The 19,522-nt window shown below is 41.6% G+C and overlaps 1 protein-coding gene across 3 annotated transcripts; it reads left to right on the top strand.

Moving 5' to 3' along the window:
* The first annotated feature begins 10,144 nt into the window (after window positions 1-10,144).
* On the top strand, window positions 10,145-14,182 carry ARMCX1 (armadillo repeat containing X-linked 1). 3 transcript variants are annotated; one of them, XM_052663491.1, is made up of 3 exons: window positions 10,145-10,254; window positions 11,154-11,253; window positions 12,403-14,182. In XM_052663491.1, exon 3 carries the CDS (start codon window positions 12,516-12,518, stop codon window positions 13,875-13,877), a length of 1,362 nt encoding a protein of 453 aa, XP_052519451.1. In that variant the 5' UTR covers window positions 10,145-10,254; window positions 11,154-11,253; window positions 12,403-12,515; the 3' UTR covers window positions 13,878-14,182. The 3 variants fall into 3 exon arrangements, 2 of the variants coding, with proteins under 2 accessions (XP_052519451.1, XP_052519452.1); XM_052663492.1 differs by lacking the exon at window positions 10,145-10,254 and having other exon boundaries at window positions 11,074-11,253; XR_008201599.1 differs by lacking the exons at window positions 10,145-10,254; window positions 11,154-11,253 and adding an exon at window positions 12,059-12,140 and having other exon boundaries at window positions 12,403-12,468.
* Window positions 14,183-19,522: the final 5,340 nt, after the last annotated feature.

The raw sequence follows: 19,522 nt of genomic DNA, 5'->3' as shown, positions 1-19,522 counted from the left end.
AAAGAAATAATTAGAGAAGCCTTAGTCTTCCAGATATTAAAACATATTATAAAGACACTATAATTAAAACAGTTTTGTACATAAAAAGAAAAAATAAGAGATTAAAGGAACAAAGAGAATCAAAAAATAGATCCAAATATACATGGATATTTAGCTCATGATAAAGGTGGCATTTAAAATCAGGAACTAGAGAGGTATTATTTGATAATTGATATTGGGAAAATTTGCTATTTGGAAAGAAATAATTCATATGTTAATAAAGCTGTAAAAATATATTCATAATAACATTGAGATGTCATTTGCTTTTCTCACTGTGTTGACATTTATACAAATGGTGCAAAAGAAATGATGGGTAAAATTTCTAGCTTACTGATAACAGAGACAATACAACCAAAAAAAACTGTATATGGACCAAAATTTAAACATTAAAAAACACATCTAAAAATTAGAAGAACACACAGGTCTTCCTGAGCAGGACAGAAAATTCAAAAGATGTAAAGAAAGAATTGATAAATTTTGTATCATAAAGTTTTTAAAATTCTATAAAGCATAAGTCCAAAGAAAATTATAAACTGGGAAAATAATTATAATTCTTATGACAATCTAAGAGCTTGTTTTCTTAATTTACAGGAAGTTCTTGTGTATTAATAAGAAAAAGATGAAAAATCTAGTGGAAAAATGGGGCAAAGTAGTTCACAGAAAGAGAAATACAAATAGTTAAAGTTATGGGAAGATGTTTAATCCCACTTATTATTTAAAAAATCAAAAAATTTTGAATCTCAACATGGACTATAAAACCAAAATTTAAGAGGTGAGACTTGTGATCATGGATAAAATTTAAAATGAACTTCTGCATAGAAGGAACATACCTCAACATAATAAAAACCATATATGATAAACCCACAGCAAACATTATCCTCAATGGTGAAATATTGAAAGTGTTTCCCCTAAAGTCAGGAACAAGACAAGGATGCCCACTCTCACCACTACTATTCAACATAGTTTTGGAAGTTTTAGCCACAGCAATCAGAAAAGAAAAAAGAAATAAAAGGAATCCAGATTGGAAAAGAAGAAGTAAAACTCTCACTGTTTGCAGATGACATGATCCTCTGCATTGAAAACCCTAAAGACTCCATCAGAAAATTACTAGAGCTAATCAATGAATATAGTAAAGTTGCAGGATATAAATTAACACACAGAAATCCCTTGCATTCCTATACACTAACAATGAGAAAACAGAAAGAGAAATTAAGGAAACAATTCCATTCACCATTGCAATGAAAAGAATAAAATATTTAAGAATAAATTTACCTAAAGAAACAAAAGACATATATAGAAAACTATAAAACACTGATGAAAGAAATCAAAGAGGACACTAATAGATGGAGAAATATACCATGTTCATGGATCGGAACAATCAATATAACAAAATTTAATATACTACCCAAAGAAATGTATAGATTCAATGCAATCCCTATCAAGCTACCAACAGTATTCTTCACAGAACTAGAACAAATAATTTCACAATTTGTATGGAAATACAAAAAAACCTTGAATAACCAAAGCAATCTTGAGAAAGAAGAATGGAACTGGAGGAATCAACCTGCCTGACTTCAGGCTCTACTACAAAGCCACAGTCATCAAGACAGTATGGTACTGGCACAAAGACAGAAATATAGATCAATGGAACAAAATAGAAGCCCAGAGATAAATCCATGCACCTATGGACACCTTCTCTTTGACAAAGGAGGCAAGAATATACAATGGATTAAAGACAATCTCTTTAACAAGTGGTGCTGGGGAAACTGGTCAACCACTTGTAAAAGAATGAAACTAGAACACTTTCTAACATCACATGCAAAAATAAACTCAAAATGGATTAAAGATCTAAATGTAAGACCAGAAACTATAAAACTCCTAGAGGAGAACATAGGCAAAACACTCTCTGACGTAAATCATAGCAGGATCCTCTATGACCCACCTCCCAGAGTAATGGAAATAAAAGCAAAAATAAACAGATGGGACCTAATTAAACTTAAAAGCTTTGCACAATGAAGGAAACTATAAGCAAGGTGAAAAGACAGCCTTCAGAATGGGAGAAAATAATAGCAAATAAAGCAACTGACAAAGAATTAATTTCAAAAATATACAAGCAACTCCTGCAGCTCAATTCCAGGAAAATAAATGACCCAATCAAAAAGTGGGCCAAAGAACTAAACAGACATTTCTCCAAAGACATACAGATGGCTAACAAACACATAAAAGATGCTCAACATCACTTATTATCAGAGAAATGCAAATCAAAACCATAATGAGGTACTGTCTCACGCTGGTCAAAATGGCTGCTATCAAAAAGTCTACAAAGAATAAATGCTGGAGTGGGTGTGGAGAAAAGGGAACCCTCTTACCCTGTTGGTTGGAATGCAAACTAGTACAGCCAGTATGGAGAACAGTATGGAGATTCCTTAAAAAACTGGAAACAGAACTGCCATATGACCCAGCAATCCCACTGCTGGGCATACATACCAAGCAAATCAGAATTGAAAGAGACACGTGTACCCCAATGTTCATCGTAGCACTGTTTATACTAGCCAGGACATGGAAGCAACCTAGATGTCCTTTGGCAGACAAATGGATAAGAAAGCTGTGGTACATATACACAATGGAATATTACTCAGCTATTAAAAAGAATGCATTTAAATCAGTTCTAATGAAGTGGGTGAAACAGAGCAAAGTAAGTTAGAAAGAAAACACCAATATACTATATTAATGCATATATATGGAATTTAGAAAGATGGTACTATGATCCTATATGTGAGACAGCAAAAGAGACACAGATATAAAGAACAGACTTTTGGACTCTGTGGGAGAAGGCGAGGGTGGGATGATTTGAGAGAATAGCATTGAAACATGTATATTATTATTGAGAGGGTAACAGGCAGGAAGGCCAGGGGTCTCCAAACCGAGGAAATAGCCTGCAAGTGTCAGACATTCTCTTAAGCGGCAGGAGGAAACAAACTAGGGATATGTTTTCCTTCTCTACACAAATTTAAAAGGAGGTTTCTCTTAAAATACTGGGTTGCCATAATGACACCTGGTTTCACCTGAAGTTAACTATTCTCAAACCTAGAGATAACCAATGCCTTTTTCTTATGGAAATGTTTCTCTTAAGCTATGCTAATGTACTATGCATTTACCCCAAACTCTGTCTTCAAGTTGGTTCCGCCTCTTGGCTCAGAACCTACTTGACAAACCAGTATGTTATACTCAGATATTGTTCCTCTAGTCTATGTAAATGAAACTATTTGTATGGTGTGATCTGCCCTTCTTCAAGATTCAAGTTAATCATTTTATGGCCCAGGATGAACCATTTGGTGCCAAGATTATCCCAAAATGCATCTTACGGGTGATGGGCCTGGTGCCATTCTGAGTTTTAAGACATTCCTTTCTTTCATTAACAGACTGCTAGTGACTCGCAAGCCACTCCAGTACTCTTGCCTAGAAAATCTCATGGAGTGAGGAGCTTGGTAGGCTGCAGTCCATGGGATCACTACTAGTCGGACACGACTGAGCGACTTGACTTTCACTTTTCACTTTCATGCATTGGAGAAGTGTTACTAAGGTTCATGCCTGGAGAATCCCAGCGATGGGGGAGCCTGGTGGGCTGCCGTCTATGGGGTCGCAGAGTCGGACATGACTGAAGCGACTTAGCAGCAGCAGCAGCAGTGACTATATAACATCCAGCTGAAGACTAGCAGGGGGGTACTCTTTCTGCCCCCTTCTGATGCCTATGTCAGAAGCTATCTCTATCTCCTTTATACTTTAATAAAACTTTATTACACAAAAGCTCTGAGGGATCAAGCCTCGTCTCTGGCCCCGGATTGAATTCTTCTCTGGGGACCAAGAATCCCGGCATGTTTGCGTGATTCAACAACAACCTTTCATTATCATATGTGAAATAGATCGCCAGCCCAGGTTTGATGCATGAGACAGGGTGCTCAGGGCTGGTTCACTGGGATGACCCTGAGGGATGGGATGGGGAGGGAGGTGGGAGGGAGAGTCAGGATGGGGAACACATGTACACCCATGGCTGATTCATGTGAATGTATGGCAAAAACCACTACAGTATTGTAAAGTAATTAACCTCCAATTAAAATAAAATTTAAAAAAAGAAAAAATAAATAAAATGAACTTCCACTTTGACCCAGTGACTTCACTTCTAGGAATTTATACTGAGGACATAGTGCTACAATTGTAAAATACATATGTAAACAAAGGTTCCCAGGTGGTGCAGCAGTAAAGAATCTGCCTGCCAATGCAGGAGACACAGGGTTCGATCCCTGGGTCTGGAAGATCCCCTGGAGGAGGAAATGACAACCCACTCCAGTATTCTTGCATGGAGTATCCCATGGAAAGAGGAGCCTAGCAGACTACAGTCCATAGGGTCGTAAAGAGTGGGTCACAACTGAGCACACACGCATATGTAAACAAAGGTCCCCACTGTTGCAGTTTTGTAATAGACAAAGATTGGGAAGAGGTTAAATATAAACCAGTAATAGATAGGTTGAATTTTAGTAAATTCACACTACAGAACATTATTACAGCTGATAAAATGTTGTACACGGTGTATAAGGTGAAAAATAGTGTGCAGAATAATTTCCATAGTATGATCTCAAATTATTTTTAAAAGGCACATGTGTACACACACTCACATATAATGTATCTACATTATTTTCTTTTTGGTGGTGTATGGGAAACAAAAAAATACCTGAGTCAATTGAAAAGTTAGCAGCAGTTTTCACAGGATTTATCCTAGGATTGAGGTAGTTGGGTTATCATGGTGGTTATAAGAAGAGTGGAAAATTTGAGACATTTTTACTTTCTGCTTCTCTCTTTTCCTAGTTAACACTTTCTTTCCTTAATGTCAATTCAAAATTTCTCTCCTTTCACTCAGCAAGGAAACATTACCCAGTCACCAGACACTGCTTCTTCTTACAGCATATTAACAGTGTTCCTTTCCTTCAAAGTATTTTGCTCAGTTTGTATGTATATGTGATTATTTCATTATTTTCTTCACTATGAGAGCAGAGTTAGTGTCTGCTTTTGCTCATCAACTTATTCACAATAAGCACAGTACTTGTGACAACTCTCCCTCTTCATCTCCCACTCCCAATATTTTGATGTAGACAATTACATTTTCTCAGTCTTACATAAAGAGTTATGAGAGTGCAGTTGTTAAACATCTCCCCCATCACACAAACACAGATGAAGAAAAACACAGCAGAAACAAATAGCAAACATCACACTAAATGGTGAAATTTTAGGGGCATTCTCAAGGATAAAGTCAGGAGGCTCTCAGTCATCATTATTATTCAACATAGTTCTGGAGGTTCTGGCTGATGTGGTACACCCAGAAAATGAAAGAATAAGAGATACAATGATTGGAAAAGGCAAAATTTAAAAAAAAATCATCATTTTCAGATGATCATGTATGCATACTTAGAAAAACCAAAGTTATCAACTGAAAAACTACCAGCATACCTCTGAGTATTGTGGGTTCATTTCCAGACTACCATAATAAAGCTAGTATTCCAATAAAGTGAGTCCTGTATTTCTTTGGCTTCTCAGTGCACAAAGAAGTTTTGTTTATACTATTGTTAGGTAGGAAGTTAAGCATGAGTAACGAGGTGTGGCCTAGCCAAAAAGGATGCAAGCTGATCTCTAAACCCCATCCCAGATATCCCCAGGAGAGCTCACAAATCCCTACAAAAATAACCGCAGAGACTTTTCCAACTCCTGCACATGTTCCCTAAGCACACAGTGGATACAAACTAACCGCAGGGGCTTTTCCAAGTAACCTTAGGCAGCTAGGAGCCCATTGTGCTGTGCTGAGTTGCTTCAGTTGGCTCTGACTCTTTGCCATCCTATGGACTATAGCCTGCCAGGCTCCTCTGTCCATGGGATTCTCCAGGCAAGAATACTGGAGTGGGTAGCCATTCTCTTCTCCAAGGGATCTTCCCAATCCAGGGATCGAACCCGTGTCTCCTTCAGCTGCTGCATTGCAGGCAGATTCTTTACCCACTGAGCCACCTGGGAAGCAGGAGCCCATTAAAGGCTCATAAATATTCTACACATATATACTTCATGGCAAATAGATGGGGAAACAGTGGAAACAGTGGCTGACTTTATTTTGGGGGGCTCCAAAATCACTGCAGATGGTAATTGCAGCCATGAAATTAAAAGACCCTTGCTCCTTGGATAGAAAGTTATGACCAACCTAAACAGCATATTAAAAAGCAGAGACATTACTTTGCCAACAAAGGTCCGTCTAGTCAAGGGTGTGGTTTTTCCAGTAGTCATGTATGGATGTGAGAATTGGACTATAAAGAAAGGTGAGCACCGAAGAACTGATGCTTTTGAACCATGGTGGTAGAGAAGACTCTTGAGAGTCCCTTGGACTGCAAGGAGATCCAACCAGTCCATCCTAAAGGAGATTAGTCCTGGGTGTTCATTGGAGGGGCTGATGTTGAAGCTGAAACTCCAGTACTTTGGCCACCTGATGCAGAGAGCTGACTCATTTGAAAAGACCCTGATGCTGGGAAAGATTGAGGGCAGGATGAGAAAGGGACGACAGAGGATGAGATGGTTGGATGGAATCACTGACACAACGGACATGGGTTTGGTTGGACTCCAGGAGTTGGTGATGGACAGGGAAGCCTAGCGTGCTGTGGTTCATGGGGTCGCAGAGTCAGGCACAACTGAGTGACTGAACTGAACTGAAACTGATAACAGATTGAATTAATGGAAGACATACATAGGCTGTTATGTAACTTGCAGTTGTCAGTTGGCCTTGAGTGTATGCCCATTTGCATTCCCTTTCCTTGATTGGTGGTGGGTACAAGCCCTATTTTGTACAGGGCATAACCAAAAGGAGGAGACAGGAAGTATAAAAAGGTGAAGAGCCAAGGAAGTATAAAAAAGGGGAAGCCAAGAAAGTATGTAAAGGGGGAAGCAAAGAGAGATTATGAGGACAACTCCTTTGGGATTGGCCTGTTCCCATGTCTTGGGAGTATCTGTCTAATAAAAGATCTGTCTGCTTGAGCTAAACAGCTGTAACCTGCCTGGTGTTTTAAACCCTTTAGTCCACCACTCCAAATATTTGTTACGATGAGATAAGAACAGAAGAAGAAAAATAAACTGATCTGACACTATAGTGTAGCTTTTTAAGTGTACAAAAGTATTATGTCTTTAAAAATGTACTTAGGGACTTCCCTGCCGATCCAGTGGCTAAGACTCTGTGCTCCCGATAAAGGGGGCCTAGTTTTGATCTCTGGTCATGAAACTGATCCCACGTGCCCCAACTAAAAGTTCGCATGCTGCGACTAAAGATCCTGTGTGCCACAACTAAGACTTGGCACAACAAAATAACTAATTTTAAAAAATGTGTATGCTTTAATTTAAAAATGTTATTAGTAAAAAATGCTAATCATTTGAGCTTTCAATGTATTGTAATGTTTTTGCAATAGTAACATCAAAGATCAACAGATCACCATAACAAGTATAATAATAATGAAAAAGTTTGAAATATTGCAAGAATTACCAAGCTGTAATACAGAGACATGAAGTGAGCACATGCTGTTGGAAACGTGGCACCAACAGACTTGCTCAACACAGTTGCCACGAACCTTCATTTTGTAAAAAACTCAGTATCTGTGAATCACAATAAAACAAAGTAGAATAAGATGAGTTATGCCTGTATTAGAAATATTAAGAAAGGTCACTAAAAGTAAACATGTCAGAATTATTTCCTTTGCCAATAACCTGGTAGAAAATATAATCATAAAAGGAGTATCATCCCTCCAAAGCAACAAAACCATAAAACACCTGAGAATAAACTTAACAAGTAATGAGTATGAACTACCTGAAGAAACATAAAATTTATTGATGATCATAAAGCCTGGCGTGCTGCAGTCCATCAGGTTTCAAAGAGTTAGACATGGCTGCGCAACTAAACAAGAAGAAGCAGAGGTTGACATGGATAGAAAGACCCAGTTTTTAAAGATATCATTTCTAAAATTAAAGTGCAGATTCACTGCACTTTAATGAGATTGTTAAAAGTGATTGCTTTCGGAACAATTACTGGTGGAACAGGCATTACAGGGAACTTTCACATTCCACTTAATACATTTCTGTGTTGTTTGCACATTAAAAAATATAAAGAACGTGTATAATGTGGGAGAGAGAAAAACAGAGGTTGATTACCACTAAAGGGATATATCTTTTTTTTTCTTCTGAGATTTTTTAAGTCATAAGTGATGTCTATGAGAATCTGATGAGAGTTATGACCCTTCTTTGAACTAAAATGAACACATGCATGCACATGACTTTGATACAATTTTAGGTAGAACACAGAGGCGGCCAGTTGAGAACACCTACTCTACATTTATCAGGACAGTCAGTGGGGAGAGGTGTACATATGGCTGAGGGGGCACCAAGGTGAGTGTGGGCTGCAGGCAGTGAACCAGCAACAAGGCTGGGTTCCCCCTGGATGCCCTGAGGTAAGAAGGCCGGAGGTGAGAGGCCAGTAGGGTGCATCTCTCAGGTCAGGTGGCATCAGCAGACAGCATAAGGAACAAGGATAACTGGGCCACCGTGAATCAGGGCAGAGCAGGGCTGGCAGGCCTGGGTGTTTTTCCCCCGCAATTGCTTCTTTAGGCTTCATGGAAATCTGCAGCAGTAGGTGGGAACAGCAGTCCCTTCTCTGCATCCCTGAGTTATCTCTGTGCGAATGTGAAGTATGGAGGGAGAAAAGAAGTCTAAGGTGTTTACTCAGGTTGGTCACCTGAGTAAAGTGGCGTTTACCACCTTGGTCACCTGTCCATATATATTTTAGGAGTGAGCAAAGAGAGTCAGGTGCCAGAATGCAGGGGATGAGAAACTCCGGAACATAGGGGAGGTGGGAAGGCATCACTTTCCTCCCTCCCCTCTTGACAAGGCAGGGACAATTTCTCCATCTCTCACACCCTCAACTTCTTCAGCCATAGTAGGTGGTAGTTTAGTTGCTAAGTCGAATCCAACTCTTTGCAACCCCATGGACTGTAGCCTGCCAGGCTCCTCTGTCCATGGGATTCTCCAGGCAAGAATACTGGAGTGGGTTGCCATTTCCTCCAGGGGATCTCCCCAACCCAGGGATCAAACCTGTGTCTCCTGCATTGGCAGGTGGACTCTCTGCCACTGAGGCACCAGGGAAGCCCTGGTAGGTAAACAGTTAATCCGGGACAGGTGTTTAGAAAAGCCGAAAAATCGCAAGAGGTTCACACGGCAGTCGGTCAAAACTTTGAGGTAACAATGTATTTCTTTCTTTAATCAAACAAGATATGATTGTATTGCTTTTATCAAGTTATAAGTTGACCCAAAATTTGAAAATGTAATAGATCATTTGTTTAAAATGGCCAAGACTAGACAACCAGTCATCTTTGTGGACTAATATATAGACCATGTGAAAAATGTTTTCAATTTTAAAACTGTATTATATTTAGAAACTTTCTATATTTAGAAAGCTTCTTTTTGACTGTAACCAGTGGAAACATTTTCCTTGTGTTAGAAATAAATATAATAAAATTCATGAGGCCTTTGGGGTTATTCCCTCACACTTAAATTCTTTTCCACTCAAACAAAAGTAGCATCATTTTCTCTATATAGGAATAATGCATTACTGATTTTTAAAAAATGAACAGAAAAGTTTAAGAAAGTAAGATATTCCCACTGCCCATCTCTTTTTCTGAGATCTTAAATCTAATTTCGTAGAGAGGTATAGGAGAGACGCTGTTCATTTGAGGCTGGGAGGGGGAAGAGGTGAAGGGAGAGTTGGGTTGGCAGGGAGTAGAGGAGAGAAAAATTACTTCTCAAAGAGTAAGAAAAGACTGATGGATATGGGAACAGTTGTCTCTGTTAACCAAAGAAAGGCAAATGCCAACTACAAGAGAAGCTACTTCTGGTTTCTGGGATCAGCAGAGGAACATGAGTGGCAGGACCTGCTGTGGAGGGGAAGGAAGGGGGTGGGCCAGCTCCTGCCGCACTGCTGGTGGGAGTGGTAATTGGGGTCCTGAGCTCACGAGTGACGTGGCTCTCACGTGAGCGGGAGCTAGACGTTTGCAGACGTCCTTCTAATCCTGGTCTTCGTTTGGTCCGGTTGCCATCTCCCTTTCACCTCGAAGGCGGGCGGGCTTGTGGCCAGGAGAAGAGGAGGAGGAGGTAACTCTGCCCTGCTGCAGCAGGTCTCTGTGTCAATGGGCTCTGGCCTGGGGGATTCCCGCGGCGCTGGTAGCGGAGGGTGGAGACGACCGAGGGACAAGGCTCGCTTTCTCCACACCCTTGCACTATTTCCTCGGCACTTCCAAGAACAAAAATGGTGGACACTTGGGAGCCAGATTCCAGGGGACATCCCAGACCAGGAGAGGGGAAACCTGAAACCTTTGACATCCAGGGCCTTGTATCGGGAAGGACCCGTGTTAAGATTCTTGTCCAGTGTGCTGCTCCATCTAGCAACAAGAATCTTGGAGCTGTGCGTCCGTCTTGTCATTCCCCGTGTCTTTCGGTAGGGCGCTGTACCACTCCGGGCAAAGGAATAAAGAATCTGCCCCGAAGCCCAGCAGGTCCGTGTAAAGGTGGGATTGCCCCGCGACTCCTAGAAGGATGAGGATGGCTGGGCTTCTCGCCCTAACCCGGGCGCATTATTGACTCCCAGTTACCTCCCTGCCATTTGATACAGGAAATAGGATATGACAACGCTCGCAGGAAAAAGAGTTGTCTTTGGGGCCGCGAATGCATCAGGGAGGGGGAATCAGATCTTGGGGTTTTCTTTCGCTCCTCTGGTTATCCGCACTCCTTCGCACCGCCTCCCCTCTTTCCAGTTGTTCCAAAGGGGTGTGGTTTTTCCTGGGAAAATGGCTGACGGCTGGGGTTGGGGCTGAGACTCGGGGCTGGGGGATGGGGTGGATGGACGCAGTTGCTGGAGAAGGCTGCTGTTATCAGAGTCCTGAGAAATGGGGGTAGGGTGAAAGACCAAAAAGTGAAATCCGTTTGACAACCAGGACCTTGGATTCGGAAAAGCTGGTATTGGGACTGTCTGAAGTCCTGTTCTGTCTGCCTAGCCATCCCATCTCTGCCGTGTCTCCTGTGTCTGTGGATCTTGCGCCTGAAAGCCAGTTCAACCCTAGGAGCAGGAAGAAGAGGAAAACTGCCCTGAAACAAGTAGGTCAGAGTGAAGGTGGTGGCACTATTTAGAGATCCCTGGGGTGGAGAAAGGTGAAGACTGCAAACTCCAGAGGGCCTGTGGACATCCCTCTCATACCCCTCCTTCTCTCTGGATCATTGCAGAGCTTGCAAAAGAAAGCGCTCTGCAGGGAAAGAAGTGGCTGGGAGGACGTAGGTGTCTGCGAGAGTCCTGGGGTGGGGGTGGGGGTAGGGAGGACCTTACTCCAAGTTACTCTTCGGTCCCAGAGTTGTCAGTTCTTAGGTTACATGGAGGCGGAAACCTAGACGAGGAAGGAAGGAAATTGCTCCGGAGCAGTGAATGTAATGGGTGGGGGTAGGAGTATCCTGGTACCTCTGAGCTGGAGGGGGTGGCGGAGGCCAGGGTGGAGTTCGAGAGCTTTGTGCATTTTACGCCTGTCTAGCTTCTAGATACTCACTCTGGCTCCACCACCATCCATTTTGTTACAGGGAAGTAGTTGTGGCAGTCACCTTCGAAGGCGGTGACTTTTTTCGGGGGGTGGTGTAGGGTGGAGGTTTGGAGGAGGTCGTAGGAACGGAGTGGGGGGAGGGGTGACGGGTCAAAACAAACTTTCAAATCAAAGCCGCAGCTCAGTGAGGAGGGGAGGGTAACCGAAGATGGGAAATACTGGGCTCCGCAGGACTAGGGCCAGTGATGCCAGAGAGGAACCTGTGTCCCGTCTTGGGTGAGGTTCATCTGTCTGTCCCCTGAGCGCTCAGCTCCACCCTCCCCACCCGCTTTGTACGCAGGTTTGCAGGAAATCGCTGTTACTCCAGGCCAGAAATCGAAGGAAGAAACTGCCTGGACCTTTGCGGGTGTATGTGGGGGTGCCTCTGCCCCCAGGACATCTGCACGGGCAGGGGAGGTAGGGAACTGATTAGTTGTCTTAAATTTAACGTACTGGAGTGGGATAGTTGAAGAAGACGTTGGAGAATCTGGAGGTGGGGAAACTTGCGAAATTCCTGATTGAAGAAAGGAATCAGTGATCTCGCTTTGAGTCCCTGCCATGTCTCTATTTGTTTGGTCTGTTTGTAGGTCTGTAGGTCAGTCTGTCTGCATGCAAAGGCACAAAAAGGAGGAGGCTGAAGCCTTAAATCTTTTATCCTTATGTCCCCAAATACCTGTAGCTGCAGCAGAGCCTGCTGGCTGTAGCTGAAGACTCCGCAGCCCCATCTCCCCCGCATTTCGACTTGGCAGTACTCCTCTAGCCAGAGCAAGTCCTCCAGACACCCCCTGTATCATGGGCCGAACTCGGGAAGCTGGCTGCGTGGCTGCTGGTGTGGTGATCGGGGCTGGAGCCTGCTACTGTGTATACAGGCTGACCTGGGGAAGAGATGAGAACGAGATAATCTGGAACGAGGACGACGATGAGGAGGAGGAATCTCGCGATATTTCAGAGACTGGGAAAGGAGCTAAGGCTAATGCTGGGGCGGGGGCTGGAGCCAGGCTTCAGGGTGACTCAAAGGCCAAGGCTGAGGTAGCTGTGGAACTCAAGAGTGGGCCTGATGTAAAGGCAGAGGCCCACTCAAAGGCCGAGAGTGGAGGTGGCCTAGAGGCCAAGGCCAAGGCTCTTTTCAGCACCCTGAAGGAACAGGCAAGTGCAAAGGCAGGTAAAGCTGCCAAGTTGGGTACCATCTTTGGGACCAGGGCTCTCGCACCTGGTTTTCCCTGCCTAGGAGTCAGGGGTGGAGGCTGCCACCCTGTGAGGAGTGGAGCCAGGGCTGGGAGCAAGGATAGTGGCAAGTCCAAGGGAAGGACCAGAAATAAGAGCACCAGGACTCCAGCTATGTTATGGCCTGTTCGAAAGGGCAAGTTCAACTTTCCCTATAAAATTGATGATATTCTGGGTGCTACTGACCTTCAAAAGGTCCTTAACATCTTAGAAAGATCTAACGATCCTTTTATTCAAGAAGTAGCCTTGGTCACTCTGGGTAACAATGCAGCATATTCATTTAACCAAAATGCCATTCGTGAATTGGGTGGTCTCCCAATTATTGCAAAACTGATAAAAACGAAAGATCCCATTATTAGGGAAAAGGCATACAATGCCCTTAATAACTTGAGTGTGAATTCAGAAAATCAGGGCAAGATTAAGACATACATCAGTCAAGTGTGTGATGACACCATGATCTGTCGTTTGGACTCAGCTGTGCAGATGGCTGGTCTAAGACTGTTAACCAACATGACTGTGACTAATCATTACCAGCATTTGCTTTCCTATTCTTTTCCAGACTTTTTTGCTTTGTTATTCCTGGGAAATTACTTCACCAAGATTCAGATTATGAAACTAATCATAAACTTTACTGAAAATCCAGCCATGACAAGAGAACTGGTGAGTTGCAAAGTGCCGTCAGAATTGATTTCCCTCTTTAATAAAGAATGGGACAGAGAGATTCTTCTGAATATCCTTACCCTATTCGAGAATATAAATGACAACATAAAAAATGAAGGGCTTGCCTCATCCAGGAAAGAATTCAGCAGAAGTTCACTTTTTTTCTTATTCAAAGAATCTGGAGTGTGTGTCAAGAAAATCAAAGCGTTAGCAAATCACAGTGATCTGGTCGTGAAAGTAAAAGTCCTGAAGGTATTGACCAAACTCTAATTAGCAGTCTGTCCCCAAAAATATCAAGGAAATTTGTTTAGTTTGAAGTTGGGAACAATGCATTTTGTAAATTCTTTATTTTTCACTGTGCTTATATGGCAAAAAGATCCTCTCAGCTGCTATTTTGGAATAATGACTGTTACATGTCATCAACAGTGATGCTGACTGTGATGGTTTGTTTTAGGCTAGATCATTTTAAGGATGTCAGATGAATACTAGAGCTTGTACAAAGAAAGCATTTATTGATTCTATCTTGCTACCTAGATTGAGATATTTTTACTCTTTACTTAAACTGACAGCAACCTAACCACAAATAAACTATACTTTTGTATTGGTTTACATCTGTTAATCTTGTGTTTCATCAATAAAGTTGTGTGTTTTAACCAGCAACAAATTATCATGTTCTTGAGTTGATGATATATGTGGAGAGGCAAGATGTATGGAAACAAAATGGTGGTGACAAAACTGGGAGCCTCTAATCATAGCCACCTCTTTCCTATGGCAGAAACTTACGCAAGCAACAATGCTCTCCTCCGAAGAGGGGATGCTTAAGTAGTGGGCATGAAAGATGGGATAAGGACAGGGCAGAAGAGCATTGGAGGAGGGAAGAGTTGTGGGAAGAAAAGCATGGAGGTTGTAACTTTCCAGAGGAGGCTGGCTTGCATGGAATACAAAGTGTGGGGAGGGGAGTGATGGGAAATACAGTTCAGCACTTCGGGTGAGTCCCATGCATTGAGGACCCCCAATTTCTAAACTGAGGTGTATATGTATTATTCCACCCACCCCTGGGAGACACTAAAGCCTTTTGTGACCAGAGGAATGAATGACAGGATGAAAGGGAAATTATGTGACTGACTTGTGTGCAGAATGAGTCAGAGTTGGGGTAGGGACAGGTGTAGCCACTGGAGATTGCATCATCGTATAAGGAATTTATCACCATGTTTCAGTCATAAGATGCTAAAGGTGTGAAATTTCACTGATGACCGTGGGAGTGGTAAGGGGAGGAAGGATGCGAGAGATGCTTTGAGTGAAGAAGTGCTGCAACCTATCCTGGGAACAGACAGAAAGGGACAATTTCATTGTAGGGTACTGAGGGCATTTGCTAGAAAAACATCCTCTTTTTTGTCCAACTCTGGTATCTATGGGAGTGAATACATTAGTTATTACTCTGAAGTTATGAGAAAATAGAATAAATAATTTTTAGTGTTTCTATCAGCTTTCCTTTACAAGGTTAGTTGGGGCAGGGCCTTTATGGAACCATCGAGGCGGCTGTTGACATCCATACTGGAGATCTACCTCCCTTCCATCCCAAAGTGTGCTGAAGTGTGGGAGGAGGGGCACCTTCAAACTGTGCTAGTGGGACCATGCTTGGTACAAGACCCATCTGGATACATGTTTCAGAAGCTTTCAAGATGGGCATGCTCTTTGACCCAGAGATTCTACCTATAGAAATTTGTCTTGAAATAAGCACTTGGCTAAGAAATTAGGGTATGTCTATGCATTGAAACATTATTTAACTCTTGAAAATGTTGATGGTCAACTACGCTTTTCTACATGGAAAAAACTCAGCATATAATCTTAGGTGGAATAGCCAATTACATTACCATATACTATATTCAATTTTTGATAAACATAAAATATTTACATGTATTATAATTTCTGAAAGGTTATATACCAAAATATGAAAAGTGGCTATGAGTAACAGGATAATGAATAAATTTAATATTAAATCTTTTCCTTCATCTATATCAAAATGATTAGCTATAATCTCCATTCTGTCACATAATTGCCATTTCTTTTTTTTGGTGAGAACAGTTAAAATGTATTCCATTAGCAATATTAAAGTATATAATACAGTATTACTAGCTATAATCACCATGTTATACAGTAGATCCCAGAACTTGTTAATCTTATAACTGGAAATTTGTACCCTTTGACCAACATCTCCCCATTTCCTCCACCCCCGAGCTCCCAGTAAATACCACTCTACTCTTGAGTTTGTCTTTTTTAATTCCACATGCAAGTGATACCATACAGCATTTTATTTTACACAGTCTGAAATTTCACCTAGCATAAATGCCCTCAAATTTTGCTGAAGTTGTTGAAGATGGTAAGTTTTCCTTCTTTCTCATGGCTGTGGTATATATACTGCATCTTCTTTACCCATTCATTTTTTGTTGGAAACGTAGATTGTTTTCATATCTGGGTTATTTTGAATAATGCTGCAATGCTCATGGGTGTGCAGATATCTTTTTTAGATCTTGTTTTTATTTTCTTTGGACATATATCCATAAGTGGATTGCTGGATCACATGACAGTTCTGTTTATCAAATTTTAAGGAACTTTCATACTGTTTCCATAGTGACTGTACCAACTGGCATTTCCACCAGCAGTACACAAGGATTCCCCTTCTCCATGTTCTCATCAACACTTGTTATCTCTTGTCTTTTTGATGATACCCGTTATAACAGGTGTGAGGTGATACTTTGTTGTGGTTTTGATTTCTCTTTCCCTGATGATTAGTAGGTGTTGAGTACCTTTTTGTGTATCTATTGGCCTAGTAGATTTTAAATAAACTGATACATTCCTCTGAAAAATAAGATCTTTGTTCCTTTCTGAGAGCTGAAAGTGTTTCCTCAATTCCATCTCATCAATTTTTATAGCATTGTATGGGTTTAGACATGAAGACATGAAGCATAAGTGTTTCTAAGAGTAGGGCTGGTGGAATTTTGGAAATATACATGTTTCTGGATTTAACACATTCCTTATAAATGTTTTTTAAGTGTTCTGTTTTCATCAAAGAAATTCATTGTAAGTATACTCTGTATTTTCAAGTGTCACTTGGTGACTTGAGAGTCAAATTTTGTGTTTATGTTAAAATTGTCATGGCACTAAGTAGTGCCACTGTATTCACTGATCATAAGATGGACACTTCCTTACCCACCCCCAGTTTTAGTATTTCTGAAGTTATGATAGGTCTTACAGTCTTGTCAAAGTTTAAATAAAAGTTTTTTTTTCATTCTCAGTAGTATATAAAATAATGATGTATCTAATAATCAGAGGCATCTTAGATCAATGAAATTGTTTCTTGTCAACGAGACTATGTAAAGACATACTTAATACACAGAGGATGCATTTGTTCCATGATAAGTATCACTTTCTACTGATAAGAAATTTTGCAGTAGTTTGAGTTAGGAAAGTGGCAGAGGGTTGAGGGGTAGTCCTCAGACTCACCCTACTGAAAGAATGTCTAAATCAAGAGAATCTGATTTAGTGGAGAAATCAAGAGAATCTGATTTAGGTGGAGGCTGCCACCCTGTGAGGAATGGAGCTAGGGCTGGGAGCAAGGATAGTGGAAAGTCCAAGGGAAGGACCAGAATTAAGAGCACCAGGACTCCAGCTTTGTTATGGCCTGTTCAAAAGGGCAAGTTCAACTTTCCCTATAAAATTGATCATATTCTGGGTGCTACTGACCTTTGAAAGGTCCTTAACACCTTAGAAAGATCTAAAGATCCTTTTATTCAAGAAGTAGTCTTTGTCACTCAGGGTAACAATGCAGCATATTCGTTTAACTAAAATGCCATTCGTGAATTGAGTGGTCTCCCAATTATTGCAAAACTGATAAAAATGAAAGTTTCCTATTAGGAAAAAGGCTTTTAGAATAATATTACTCAAATTTTGTAAGCAGGGTATTTATATCAAAGACATGTATGTTACAGAAGAAAAGAGGTGGGTGGTACCTAACACTTGTCAGACACTAGCATTTTGTATATTTCCCTCCCACTTCCACCTTAATGTCAGTAATCCTGTCAAGTAAATATTATATCTTTGCTAAGGAAGAAATGAGATGTAGATAAGTTGGGTAAGATTCCCAAGATGACTCAGCCAGAGGTAGAGCCCGTGGCCTTCCAAACATGAGCAACTGTTTGCTTTAAAATCCTCATTATAGAGCCAAACATCAGTATAATGCCTCCATAGATACCCAGCACAAAACTCCTCTTGATGAAGACAGAGATGGAGATGAGGTTCTGTATATTGATTACATAACTTTGTAGATATCCACACAGCAAGATGTAGAAGAAAGAGTAAAGTCTTAGAAGTTGCCTACAGGTGAGGCTTGGGTGGGTGAGAAACAAAGATACTGATATATATATTACTGCTCCTATGTGTCAGGTAGGGCGAATAGTTGGAGATTGGAGTAAATAATAAAAAAACTTCTATATTGATAACTTGAACTTGGAGTGCTGAGTGACTTTTTGACCTGGGGTGGCAATGAGATGAACTTGGGTAATAAAAAGCCACCCTGCAGCAGGGGCGCAGGCCTGACCAGTGTCCATCTGCTGCGCAGGTCTCTTTTCTCATCCTCTCCTCCCTTCCCATTCTCCTTCCCTTTCCCTCTTTCACACTTCTCTCTGATTTCCTCCTCTGAGAGACCATTGACAGTAGTCTCTTTGTGCTTCTGTGTCTTTTGGGGGTGATCGTTTCATTTCCATGACACCAGGTCATGCACCAATGGGCATTTGATGCAGAATGATAATTGTCGTTGCTGTGGTAACAAGATGACCCTGGGTATGTGTGGCTGGATGCCAAGACTTTTCGGATGGCTGTTGAACAGAGACTGAGAAAGCACCAGTCTTAGTGTGGAACAGCCCTATGTACGTTGCATGAATCTTGATGTCCCATGCCTGGTATTATTTGGAACTGAATCACCCGGACTTTGGGAAGTGCTGTGTGAGACAGATGTGTGACTGCCTGGTCCAGGGAAGACACAGGGCCGGCCCAGCCACACTCTGATGTCCTGATGCTTTCACATCCGAGGTTGCCACTCAAACATTTTGGGAAGGGCACCCTACTAGTATAGTAGCCGTGATTGTGGCAGCTCATGGGGGCAGGGAGGAGCCAGTGTCCTTTCTTTAGAAGGCATGGCAACTTCTGGGAAACTGAGGAAATTAGAAACAGGATATTATTCTATTTTGGTTTTTAATCTCATCCAATGATTTTAGTGGAAATAGTGGCAGATTTTATTTTCTTGGGCTCCAAAATCACTACGGATGGTGACTGCAGCCACAAAATTAAAAGACACTTGCTCCTTGGAAGAAAAGCTATGACCAACCTAGACAGCACATCTAAAAGCTTTGCCGACATCACTTTGCTGACAAATGTCCATATAGTCAAAGCTATGGTTTTTCCAGTAGTCATATATGGATATGAGAGTTGGACCATAAGGAAGGCTGAGTGCCAAAGAATTGTTACTTTTGAAGTGTGGTGCTGGAGAAGATTCATCAGAGTCCCATGGACAGCAAGAAGATCAAACCAGTCACTACTAAAGGAAATCAACCCCAAATATTCACTGGAAGGACTGATGCTGACACTGACGTTCCAATACTTTGGCCACCTGATACGAAGAGTTGACTCACTGGAAAATACCCTGATGCTGGGAAAGACCAAGGGCAGGATGAGAAGTGGAAGAGAGAGGATGAGATGGTTAAATAGCATCACCAACTCTATGAACATGCATTTGAGCAAACTCCAGAAGATAGTGGACAGGGAAGCCTGGCATGCTGCAGCCCATGGGGTTGCAAACAGTTGAACATGACTTAGTGACAAAAACATCAATGATTTTAGGAATTTGAGTGGATCTATCC

The sequence above is a fragment of the Budorcas taxicolor genome, chromosome X (assembly GCF_023091745.1).
Source record: "Budorcas taxicolor isolate Tak-1 chromosome X, Takin1.1, whole genome shotgun sequence".
Taxonomy (NCBI): Eukaryota; Metazoa; Chordata; class Mammalia; order Artiodactyla; family Bovidae; genus Budorcas; species Budorcas taxicolor.
This window is presented reverse-complemented; position numbering and strand designations above follow the sequence as displayed.